Here is a 12,795-nt window from a genome sequence, read left to right on the forward strand (position 1 = left end):
ATGGCCATGGCGTCCCCGGCCATCGGGCAGCGCCCGTACCGGCTGCTCTTGGAGCCAGAACCGCCGCGCTATCTGCAGAGCCTGAGCGGCCCCGAACTGCCGCCGCCGCCGCCGCCCCCGGGCCACTCCTCGCGCCGCTGCGCCCCCGCGCCCCTCTCCACTGCGCCAGGGGCGCACGAGAGACGCAGTGCCCGGAGGGCCGCCCGGGGGGACCCGGAGCCCCAGCCCCGGGCCTCCCGACCCGCTCGCCCTCTCCGGCCTGGTCTGCAGCAGAGACTGCGGCGGCGGCCTGGCGCGCCCCGGCCCCGCGACGTGCGCAGCATCTTCGAGCAGCCGCAGGATCCCCGCGTCCCGGCGGAGCGAGGCGAGGGCCACTGCTTCGTGGAACTGGCGCTGCGGGGCGGCCGCGGCTGGTGCGACCTGTGCGGGCGAGAGGTGTGGCGGCGGGCGCTGCGCTGCGCTAGTAAGTGTGAGGGTCGGGGCGGGGCGGGGCTGGGGGGCGCGGGAAGACCGCAGTCCGCCCGCGAGAGGCAGCGAGCGAGCGGGCTGGGGCGAGCCGAGAGGGGGCGCTGCCCGCTCCGGCTCCAGGGGAGACCAGGGGTTTCACCGAGGGAGGTAGCCCCTGGACACACTCTGCTCCTTAGTGCCCTTAGGTATGCTTATGCGATATTTAACAAACACCTCTTCCTCTGACAGGTGCGCGCCTTGCCCCTCTCCAGAAACAGCCAGTACACACACAGACACACACACAGAGACATACACACACACACACAGACACACACACAGAGGCTGGGGTTGATGCCTGATGCTACCAGATCATTCCCTTGTCTCCAGGGCCCTCTCTTGCTTTTTTGTAGCTTCTTGAGAGTGGGTTGTGAGGCTACTCTTGAGATGACCGGTTGGCCCCTGCTTATTAGGATAATGGCAGATAACTTTGTCTGCCTGCCTGCGGTACACCCTTCCTCCAGGGTGACCTGTGGGGACAGGGAAGAGACCTGGTTGGGCTTTGGATGGACAGAGGCCATGAGGCTTGAGAAGAGGGTGAAGTGACCCTGGATCCATGCCCTCTCCGGCCTTCCACCTCTGGCCCCTCGGATCTTTGCCCTCTGCTCTGATGTTTGGCTGGGCCCTGCTTCCTCCCCTTCCTCCTACTGGCTACTGCACCAGGCATCAGGCTCGAGAATTACCCAACTACCTGCCCTGTCTCACTCTCCCCAGAGCTCTCAGGTCCCTCCAGCCTCCTCCTCTGAGCCAGAATCTTCTCAAAGCCTGACAAAAAACACTGGACATCCACTGTATAGATTTTCTGAGCACATTTGCGGTCTTCTTGGGGGTTTGTTATTTTTCTCTTCCAGCAGTTAGGTGTGTATATTTCTTCAGTGATGTTTCTTTTCTTCTTTTCCTATTAGATTTATCTAGAAAAATAGATTTTCCTGTTAGACTTATCTAGAAATATAGGTTTTTTTCCTGTTAGATTTCTCTAGAAAAATAGATTTCTTTTCCTGTTCCCCACCCCATATTTGCTGTTGTCATATTTGGCGATACCCACCCCCATGTTCATATGTGTTTATATAGGTATTTTAAATATCTGAAGCACAAAGTGCAGACGATGGTACAGCATCTAGAAAGCCTCTCTGGAAATGGCTTGGGGTTGCATCTTTCAGCCAAGCCTCTTCCCTCATGACAGCAGCCCCCATCTCCCATCCAGCTGTAGCACTGTGCAGCAGCAGCTATTACACCCTCATCAGGAAAGCCTGACCTGGCCTCTCTGCAGTCCCCAGCCAAGGCTGCTCAGTGTGCTTCCCACTGCAGCTGGCTTCAGGGAAGCAGAGCTCAGACTCGAAGCCAAGATCGAGTGGAAGAGGAGTGTGGGAGGTGGGGGTGGGTTCTGCTCCCTCCACCATCAGAACTCAGTTCAGGTGCTAATTAATAAGGAAAGGGGAATAGATACAGAAATGTGTGATGTGGGCGGAGGGCTGCTGTCACTTGGCAAATCGCCCTGACCTTCAGTAGAATCAAATGCAACTTTCCCACAGATGTGTTTGCAGCTTTTGCCCTCTCAAGGGCGCTGGGGTACTTGACTGCCTCCCAACAGTAACATAGAGAGGCAGTATCCTCTTTGTAATGGGTTTTAATGTGCTGGAATCCCAGGAAAGCTGCTTCATTGGAATCCTAGTTTGTATTAGGACACTGAGGACTTCCAGTTAGTCCAGTGGTTAGGACTCGGTGCTTCCGCTGCGGGGTTCGATCCCTCATCGGGAAACAATATATTGCAAGCCGTGCAGCATGGCAAAAACTGAGAAAAGTTTAAAAGTAAGAGTGGAAAAGACACTGGAGGACTGTATCAATTGTTGAACATTTGGCATATAGTTTTACGACTTGCGGGGCTGTTATTGGTAATGGTGTCTGTGTGTTTATTTGTGTATATGCGTGATACTCCATGATTAAATGAATTTATGCAGGGCTTCCCTGGTGGCTCAGCTGGTAAAGAACCCGCCTGCAATGCAGTAGACCTGGGTTTGATCTCTGGGTTGGAAAGATCCCCTGGAGAAGGGAAAGGCTACCCATTCCAGTATTCTGGCCTGGAGAATTCCATGCGGTCTCAAAGAGTCGGACACAACTGAGTGACTCTCACCTTCATACTTTCACATTAGACAGTTTCTTGTGAAAGGAAGCCCCAGGTAAATAGTGACTTCTGCGTGACTTGGTACCCCTCAGCTAGGTGGGTTAGTACCAACCAGGGATGTCTGAACACCAGAAAGGGAGCAGAGTTGGAATCAAGGGGCTACAGAGAGGAGCCTCTGTTTGTCATTATTAATATTAGCAGTTGAGAAATGTTCTGATGGCTGGCAGGTAGAGACACAGCAGGCCAAACTCACCAATCATCTTTCTTTCAACTGAAGTTCTAATTCCATGGTGGGGTGGGTTTGTTTTATCTTTGTTTTAAAAAGCAAGGGTCAGAAACATGACTTGTGAAGGGCAGTACTCTGCAGTGCCTAAGAGAGCAGCCTGGAACCAGAAGACCTAGGTTTGAATCCTCGTTCTGCCGATTAGTCTCTGTGTGACCCTGAGTACCTCTGTCTTCCACTTCTGTGTTTTAAAAAATGGAGATGATAGCATTACCTTCTCAATCGTGTTCATGTGAGAATTAAATGAATTGACATATGGAAAGGGCTTAGAACAGTGCCTGGTAGAAGGCAATGTAAATGTTTAGGGCACTATAAATGTCATTATCATCCCCTCCCATCCAGCAGTTGTAACAATTTGCCTGGGCTCCCAACACTTCTTAGGATCACCTTTCCGAGCAGTGGGAGCAGTTTCACAACTCTGCTTGGTTGCTGAGCGGATGCGGGAAGAGGGTGTCCCGCACAGCCCAGGCGGGGCCGTGCCGCTCCTTTCTCCTGTGGGCATCCTCACAGCGTGTTGGTGGCCTCAAGGTCATCGGGACCCTAGCATCTTGTATTTGTACCACTTGTCCCCAGCACAGAGCACAGTCTCGTGCCTGATAAAGGCAGTCTGTTTTTACTATTAAATCTCCCAGCTCTTGGAAATACGCGTAAATGTCTTGTGTAAATGACATCTGTCTCAGCAGGAGGTTGACATTGGGTGGGAGCTATGTTGGCAAAATGGGCTTTTAATAAGGGAAGCTTTTAGAAAACTGTCTTCTCACTGCCTTTTCCGTGAAAATTCCTCTATCTCAAGCTTATCCCTACTTCAAGGACTATAACGGAGCTCTGGTTAATGCTGGATTTGCCAACAGGAGACGTTCAAAGTTGATATTCATTTCTAGGATTAAAGAACTCGTGTTTGTTAGATAGAGAAGGAAATCTGGTGGGGACTGGGAGGGGGAGAGAGAGAGATTATATGAAGTCGTGTGTGGCGGGGGTGGGGGGGGGTTGGGGGGAGAGTGGCCGTGGTGAGAATCCGTTTCCAGCATCCCAAGAGGGAATGGCCAATAGCATACAACCCTTGGAACCCTCACGGCCTGCCCTTTGCCTTTATTCTCAGGGAATGTCCCTATAGGCTGTGGACCCTTTCTTCTACAGAAGGAACATGGAGTTAACCTTTCATCTTGTTTTGGTGGATGCATTAGCCATCTTGGAATAGGAAATGGTCTGGAAAATGGGAAAAGCTAAGTCCAACTCAACACTGAGAGGGGGATACTTGGACATCCTTTGCACATTACTAGTGGAGCGGGTCCTCCCCGGAGGGGTGTGTTCAGAGCTGTAAAGCGTTACGTGGTTGGGGTTGTAGGGTGAAGGGGGGCCCTGGAGCTCACCATCCTGACCTCCCCCTCCTGTGGGAGACCTGTATTATGGTGGAAGTGTGAAGTGTTTGCCGTGGAGCCTGCTGGCATGGGAACAGGGACCTCCTGGGTGAGAGCCCCTTGTTGAGCCTTGCTAGCTCTGTCTCATCACAGCATCAGTGGTCGGGCTTAACCCACCTCTCTGCACAGAGTGGACCCTCCCATGTGGCAGCCACAGAGTCTCACAGACCCAGCCCCTCTCTTGGGTTCTTTGCAGAAGAGGTTACTGGGACACGGACACTGAGTCTCTCTGTAGCAGACCCAGGAACCTGGGGCACTTGGAAAGTGTTTCATTTGTCCAGGACACCTGGTCGCACTGAAGTATGTGGCTTAAAGTATTTTCATTGATTCAGGCCCATGCTTGGCCTTGGAGGTTAGGAAAAGTAAGCCCTGAAATGGACATTTCATTGTTAGAAATAGTGGAATCCCCCAGCTCCCTTCCCTCCTCTGCTTCTGGCTCTGATTGGGGTTTTTCCTTGGGGAGAGTCCTGGTGGAGGGCTGGGGGACATGGGAGGACAGAGGAAGGACCTGGACGCCTTGAGAGAGGCCATCTGAGGCGCCCAAGCTGCTGCTGTCTGTCTCTCTCCTCCCTGCTTCCTGTATTTTCACAAGATGAAAGTGAAAGGATTAAATGTGGGTTTAATTTTTCCCCCCTATCCATCAGAGCATAAAATTTTCTGATTATGGAGTAAGAGGGGCTTGAATCCCAGGTACAGTCAAAAATAATTAATGTCACTTGTCTGCCAGCCTAATTAGACTTGGTAATGAACGTGTGTGCTCTCTCTACGTGTGTGCTGATCCTGCAGAGTTACTGGGGGGAAGTGAATTGACATCTCTCCTCAGCTATGTGGGCTTGATCCGGGATCCTCTCCTCTCCCCAAGTTTACCAGTGAATTCAGCCGGCGCCAAGCCTGGCAGATAGGCCTTGCGGGACAGGGGAAAGACAGCCCCCAGCCCTGCCTGGCTGCTGAGGGGATCCTCTAGCCCCAGGAAGCTGGCTGCAGCCCCTGGAGGGGACACAGGGCCTCAGAGCGTGGCTGAGACTCAGGGCAGGCCCGGCACGGCTCTAAGAATGATACGCGCCAGAGGAATTCTTCACGGGTCCACAGTGCCTTTTCTCTGAGGAGCCTACAGCCTTTGCCTGCTGCTTCCACATTCATCCCAGAGCAGATTCACGAGGTCAGGACGCAGGGAGGCTTCTGCTGGGGTCTCGGACGGAGAGAAGGAGGCACCCGTCCACCTGGCAGGGGCAGAGGAGCTTAGAGCCTCTTGCGGAGCAAACCCGACCTGCCCTGAAGGTGGCCTGCACCAGCTCAGGCTGTCACGCCATTTCCTGCCTTCGGTCCACACCCAGCATCTGGGGAACCTCTGGCCACTGCTCATGGGGCATCCCAGCCCCTGCTTCCCCACGGCTCTCCCGCGGGGCCCTCCCGATCCCCACCCCTCAGCCCGCAGTCTCCCGGGGGAAGGACCTGCATTCTGCTCTGGCCCTGCCTGCTGAGACGCTGTGGAGGCTGCTGAGGAAGCTGGCCTCATCAGAGGCCCTTCCTGGTGGCCGTCCTCCGATGACACGGTGAGCACCCTTGGGCAGGTGTTTGTGGGTGTGCAGAGCACGCAGAGGGGACATCTCTCCCCCTCGCCGGCTTCCATCAGTACCCACCCCGTGGTCCTGCCGTGCCCCTGGGGGAGGCTTCCTGCCTCTCAGAGGGCCTCGCCCCACCCCACCCCACCCCCACCCCCCGCCGCCCCCCGGGGCCTGGTCGCTCTCCTCGGCTGGGTCGGGAAGTGCTGCAGGCAGCTGACGCTGGCAAGGCTGGCCCTGACCCGGGAGATGGCTGTGCCTTTAGTCACTTTCGGTTTTTCTCCAAGAGTTTTGGCAGCTTCTCCATACGTGTTCCGGGCCGGATCTCAGGGCTGGGAGGGGTGCTGGGCTGGCTTTCGGGGGACGAGGTGATGGGGGCAGGCTCAGTCCCCTGCTGGAAGTGGAGTAAAATCGGCGCTGGGGAGGACTCACAGGAGTGCTCCCCCAAGGTCAGAACCGTCTTGACCTGGACCCGGGAGGTGATCCTGGGTGTTCTTGAAGGGCCCCTGCACCCTGCCAATGTGGGCAGAGCCTGGCGGAGTCTGGGAGCCCTCCGCTCTGGGGTGTTGGCCGCCGTGGCCGGCAGGTTCACGCAGGGCCTGTTGGAACCTGCCTGTGGCTCCTGGTGCGGAGAGCATTCTTGAGAGATGTACCCACAGGGAAGCTCTGATGCTGGGCTCTCGTTTGCCTTGTTTGGAGAGGAAGAGGGGAGAGCGGCAGGTCTGTCCTGGCACAGCAGCCCCGTGCCCAACCTCCTGGTGGAGAGCGCTCTGTCCTGTGAGCCCTGACTGCTGTAGCGCCCCCTGATGTTCTTCAGGGTTTTCCGGCTCACCCCTGTTCCCCTGGCCTCATCGGCAGGGTGCGGGGGGCACGAGCAGATGTTGCGTCGAGGGTTGGGAAGAGGTGGTGTTGAAAAGTTCCAGCAGTTCCTATGTGTCACTGGGCGGGCGGGCAGGCAGGCAGGCAGCCGGGTATGTCTCTCGCCTGTGACCACAGCGAGGCTGGGTCGTGTTTGCTGTTCAGCGAAGGGCCTGCAGGCCACCTTCTGCTCCCCCTCCCTGCTTCTTGAACAAACATTTCCAGGGCGGAGCAGATCTTACTCAGACGTCTGCAGTGGCTGTTGGCTTAGGGCTGCTAAAACATGAAAACTTGGCTTCTGTGTACCTTTCATAAATCAAACCACAGGTCTGCAAAAGTCAGGTCTGAAAGAAGAGTGATGTTCTTTGCCCATTTTGTTTTTTTTTTAATCCTTTTATGTTTTGTTTCTCCCGGATGCCGGATCTGGGAAAGAATCGTCATATTTGCTGAAGATGCAAATTGGTATTCTGTGAGTCTACAAGGATGGAGATACTCATGCAAAAGAAAGTACTGGGAATGGCCAAGGAACTGTGGGAGCAGAGATCACTCTTATCTCAGAGATGCCTTGGCCGGATCGAAAGTGTTTTCTTGCCTACTGGCTCTGCTGGGCCCAGCAGCGCCCTTGAGAGGCAGGCAGGGCTGGTAGATCGTGGTCATCTCACAGACCAGGAGACCCGGCATCCAGAGAATCAAGGGCTTCTCTGGTGACCCAGAGGGTTAGCGCCAGAACCCAACCCAGGCAGCATTTTGCCCTGTGAGCTAATGTCACTGAACGCTCCAGCTAGTGGACGTTCCTCATTCACCTGCCAACAAATGCTGAAATGTCCATAAAAAGAGATGCAGAAACAGAGAGGGGTGAGCCAAGGCGGGGGTAAGCCCTGTCCAAGCTAGAGGATCAGTCGGGTCCCGGACAGTGGAGAGCTGGCGGCCCTTCAGCCTGTTCTCAGGCTTTGGTTTCTAAATAGATTTTCAGCATGTGTAAATCACAAGCTCCTGAAACAAAAGGTGACGTTTTTCTTCAATCTCAAGATAAAAGGAAGAAGTGTGTGTGTCTCCACCCCCACCCCACTGGTGTTAGGTGTGTGTAGAGGGGTGGGCGTGGAAATGCAGGCTGAAGACTTTTCCTGGAACAGGAAAAGATCCTCCTTGCTGTGACCCAGGGTCAGAGTTCATGACACAGGACCAAAGAGAAATTAGGTTGTGTCTCAGAGGGGACAGTGATGGGAAGAAGAGTTGGATAACTGGGACTGGAAAATAAACAGGTTTGTATCGTGGGCCTCCTCCCTGTCCCGGGCAATGGTGTGACAGCTGGGGACAGCAAAAAGCCCCCCGCCCCCTACCCCAACTCTGACAGTGTGTCTCCAGGTCAGGCTCATATTTGGGTGTCATCACTTTCCTTGCTGACTTGGAGGAAGCTGTTTTTTCCATCTAAGTTAAATGGAAGCTGGAGGCTTTGTGGTTTCTGTTGAAACAATTATGTCCTTTCTGCAACTGAGGAAAGTATTAAAAATCCAAAGAAAACTCAGAGATGCCTTATTATTCAAATGGAACAAAAGACTCCAGCTGTAACTTGAGCGTTTTTAGAAAAAAGAGGTTGAGCATACAGTATGTAAATGTCTCTTCTAGTATTGAAAGTTTTTAAAAGCAATCTGGAAGGACCTTTTTATAAATAGGGTATATCATGGTGAGAATTTATTGCAACCCAGCACGTATGGGAAGGATGGTGAAGGATGTTCCTTCAAATTATGTTGGCCTTGGCTGGACTCTTCAGCATGACCCTCTGACCAGAGGGTCAGTGCTTAGATGCTGGGGCAGCAAGAGGTCATTGTGTTCCTCCTAAAATATTCCTACAGTAGAAAATCTATCCAAGTTTTCAAAAGATCAGGAGTAAGGATTCTAGAACCTTCCAAAGCCCTGTCTGGCTTCTCAGTCAGTTCTTTCCTGCTGGCTTCCCCAATGACTTAACCTGTCCACAAACATCTCTGTGATGAGGAAGAGGGGAAGTGAGATCAGTGTCTCCTCAAGCCCAAGTGGGGCATTCAGGAGGGATTTTCCCCCATGACACATGACTCAGGATTTAAAATTCCCCCAGCATGTGTGTGTCCTCCTCTCTGAGCATGAGAATGGGAATGCCACCCTTGTCTGTCCTTAGCCAGGCGGGAAAGCCTGGGTCCTTGTGAAGATCTCATGTCCCAGTGGGGCCAGGAACCTGGGCTCCGGACCTCGCACGGTGAGCTGGTATCCTCTCAGGACCTGGACTCACTTGTGAGTCTCGTCTATGCAGAGCTGCTGGGTAAACTTGTTGTCTCGTCGCTATTGTGTCTGACTCTTTTGCAACCCCATGGACTAGATATAGCCCACCAGGTTCCTCTGTCCATGGAATTCTCCCAGCAGGAATACTGGAGTGGGCAGCTATTCCCTTCTCCAGGGGATCTTCCCAACCCAGGGATCGAACCCAGGTCTCTTGCACTGGCAGGTGGAGTCTTCACCACTGAGGCACCAGGGAAGCTGCTGGGTAAACTAGAGGGTTACCATTAGCAGTCCCCCACGAGGAAGCATTAGGGAGGAAGGACCAGTGTCCCAGCCCGCGGAAGGGGGCCTTTGGGGACGCCTCTGTATTAAAGAGATGACTTATAAACTGTGTGTTTCATTGTTCCTAGACCAGGTGCTGAGGGCCTCAGCAGGGAGGGGTGGTCCAGCTGGGTCCTCCTGGCCAGAGCTCCTGTGAGGGGGCAGGTGGGCAGGGGGGCAGTTTGGAAGGCCAGGTGCGGGTAGGTTTGTTCTACCATTTTCTCCTCTCGGTGGCCGGAGGACCTTGCCTCTGGGATACGATGTCACTCAGCGTTCTCTGTGGCCTAGGGAAGAACCACAGCATAAAGGGGCGGAAGCAGGTTGGAGGCTGCACGAGGGCCCACGGGACTGTCAGCTGAACTCGTGAGCGTTCCCTTTCTGGACTCAGCCCGCAGAGGTGTAGATGCAGCTTCCCTGGTCCTCTGGGGTCGCTCTCCCCCTCCATGTGAAGCGGGGCCCTGCCAGCGGTGAGTTCTGGAGCCTCTGGGCAGCGCAGAAGCAGGATCCCTCTCCCTGATCTTCCTAGAAGGTTCTGCCACTGCTAATCGCCCACCTTGCCCAGGTGACAGCCTGTCTGGGGACGTCCCCCCCAGGACTCGGGTGCTTCTGCGAGTCATGTTGAGGGGATACCCTGTGAACCCCATGTTAGGGCAAGAGAACAACAGCGCCGCCTCTCCACGTGTGTGTGCGCCTACTCAGTTGCTCAGTCGTGTCTGACTCTGCAGCCCCATGGACCGTAGCCCGCCAGGCCCCTCTGTCCACGGGATTCTCCAGGCGAGGATACTGGAGTGGGTTGCCGTTTCCTCCTCCAGGGGGCCTTCCCCACCCAGGGGTCGAACCCGAGTCTCTTACGTCTCCTGCATTGGCAGACAGGTTCTTTACCACTAGCACCACCTGGGAAGCCCTCTGCCTCTTCACGGGAGACTGTTCTCTTTCTCCCTCCGACTTCTGTCACCTCTTCTCTGCTGGGGTATTTGCTCTCAGATAAGTGGTCTGACCCTCTTGAGGCAACACCGCTTCCAAGGGGCCCTGGCAGCTGAGAGCTCTTCCTCTACATCAGGCTGGGCCTGGGAGGATGTGAATGAGCCAGTCGTCCCTTAGGAACCTGTGCAGCTGGTAAAGCATTATTAATCCGACATCCCCAAAGAGATCCATTAACGAGTTCCTGGGCTGGGCACCCACGTGAGGTAACTGATCACTCCTGTCCTCTGCTGAGACTTTGGAGACGTTGATTTCTCAGACTCCCAGGCGCTCCTGAGAAGCGAGGCCCAGGGCGGGCCCTTTCTGCAGCCTGTTTGGGGGCATGTTTATCTTATCAAGCTAAAAGCCCCAGGAATAGAAAGTTTTCCGCTGGGGGGAGGTGGAGGGGATGGGACCTGAGCTGGGAAGAAGGCATCCGTCCGGCTGGGCTGGTGCTGGCCCAGGGTCCCCAGTGCCCTGGCCTGCCTTCGGAGGAGCAGGGAGGCTGGGCTGATTGCAGCAAAGCCTGGCTCGCACAAGGCCTGGAGTCCTGGGCCGGCGGCTCTCTGCTTCGTCGCCCTGTGCCCTACGCCAGGCCTGGAGAGAAGCTAGTGGTCCCCCAGCAGCCCAGCAGGATGACGGAGGGCCGGGTGGAGGAGGCGGCCTTGGCCTGCTTCGGAACCGTCACCTCGCGACTCCAGCGCCTCTTCCGCAGGCTCCCCAAGGGCCCCTGGGGGTCCCTAAAGCCCCAGACCCTCCCTGGGCTCCGCCCCAATGCCCGGCTGGCTCGAGGTAGGTCTGGGTCACTCCAGCTGGGGGTGTTCGGGGGTGGGGGGGCCAGGCTAGCGGCCTTCTCCGTGGGGAAGGCCATGAGGGAGCCCCTGGCCACCTGGTAGTTCATGCTGAGCTCAGCACCCCTCCTTGTGCCTCCTGACTCCCCAGGACCAACACTCAGGTGCTGCTGACCTGCCAGGTTTAGGCGGGACTTCAGAAGCCCAGGTTGGCTGTGGGTTTTAGCAGCTTTTCCTTGACTGAGCATGAGGGCCAAGCAGTAACCCCAGTCCAGCCCCTGAGTGGATGGAATACAGACGGGCATCTTGAGTGACCCCTCTTTCTCATTTCTGGGCATCCTGTGGCTCCCAGGGGCATCACACCTTGCCAAGCTGCTGGGTTGGCCTTCTCAGGCCCCTGGGGCAGTGAAATGACATAGCCAAGCCTTCTCACCTGCACGGTTAGTGAGGGTGCCTGTCGGGGGCTGGAGGCTGCCGGGCAGAACACGGCTGGACCAGGAGCCCAGCCCTGCCGTGACTAGGCTGCCGCTTCCTCCCGCAGCACGAACTGGGGTGAGCACAGTCCTCACTGGGGAAGGGTAACGGGACAGAGTGCGTGAGTGGGAGATGAGGAGGAGAGACTAGCAATCCAAAGTTTCCCGGGATTGGAGGTCATCAACTCCTTTTTTTTTTTTTTTCAAACAAAGGCGGCAAGGGGAGGAACAAGCTGGTGGCCGGTCCAGGACTGGGACTGGGCTTCTGCCTTCCAGTCCAGCCTTCTCCCTGCTGAAACAGACTAGTTCACTCTGTCTTGCATTTCTGCACCACTCTTCTGTTAAAAATCCAAGGGATTTGTGTTTATCTGGGTTTTTCATTTATTTCTTTTAAATATCATTTATTCCATCCTCTGGAGACCTCTATACGGTGACGGTGGGAAAGCGGTGATTCTGTTTCACAGATGAGAGGACTCACAGAAGGCAGTCCCCTGGCTGAGGGTCAGAGCCGTGCGGTCAGGCCAGAAACCCCTCCCTGACGGGCTCTGCTCATCTTCCTGGCCTCTAGCGGCCTCTCTTTGCTGGCTGGCTCTTTGGTGCCATAAGCTTTCCCCTTTGTCTCCGTGCTGTGCTCTCATGCATTCAGGCCCAGGTAGGCATCTGGGTGGGTGATGACACCGAGCCTTAGGGACAGAACTAAACTGAAAGATCATCTCTGAGCCCAATTTGTGGAAGCGTTTAGAAGATCGTATGATCTTAACTCTGGAAAATCTGATTTTCCTGATTACAGTTTTACGCTTGAAAAGTGAGAATTTTAATTCCCTAGATCTTAATCCCTATTTGGAGCCTAAATAATCTATCCTCATCAATAGCCTAACACACACTGTGACCCTCATAGAGAGGACGGCTGAAGACCGAGTTCCTCAATTTAAATGTTCAGTCGTGTCTTCCCATCCACCCTCTTCCCTCCACCCGCCCTTAAGAATCACTCAACAGAGCATTTCCTTGCTCCTTTGCTCTTCGGCCCGAAGAGTTACAGATTTAATGGAATCAATCAGGCCTGGAGTAGCAAGCATTGAGGTCAGGGCAGACACAGCCCTGCAGCTACGACTCATGTCAGCATTTGGTTAGATTGACTGGAAGAGGAGGGGCAAGCAGGATGCGCAGGGACGGCGGGGTGGTGGGCTGTGCGCGGCGGACTGCAGCTCCGTGAGCGACCTGCAACGTAGCATTTAAGGGAAGGGGCTTGGAGC

General features: G+C 55.0%; 1 protein-coding gene across 1 annotated transcript in view; it reads left to right on the top strand.

The window, feature by feature from the left end:
• RASSF5 (Ras association domain family member 5) overlaps positions 1-12,795 on the top strand; it is a 72,548-nt gene continuing 59,753 nt past the window's right edge. The window contains exon 1 of the mRNA XM_068986489.1: positions 1-463. Coding sequence (XP_068842590.1) covers positions 1-463 — 463 coding nt within the window. The remainder of the gene's footprint in view (positions 464-12,795) is intronic.

Source organism: Capricornis sumatraensis, chromosome 14 (assembly GCF_032405125.1).
Source record: "Capricornis sumatraensis isolate serow.1 chromosome 14, serow.2, whole genome shotgun sequence".
Classification (NCBI taxonomy): Eukaryota; Metazoa; Chordata; class Mammalia; order Artiodactyla; family Bovidae; genus Capricornis; species Capricornis sumatraensis.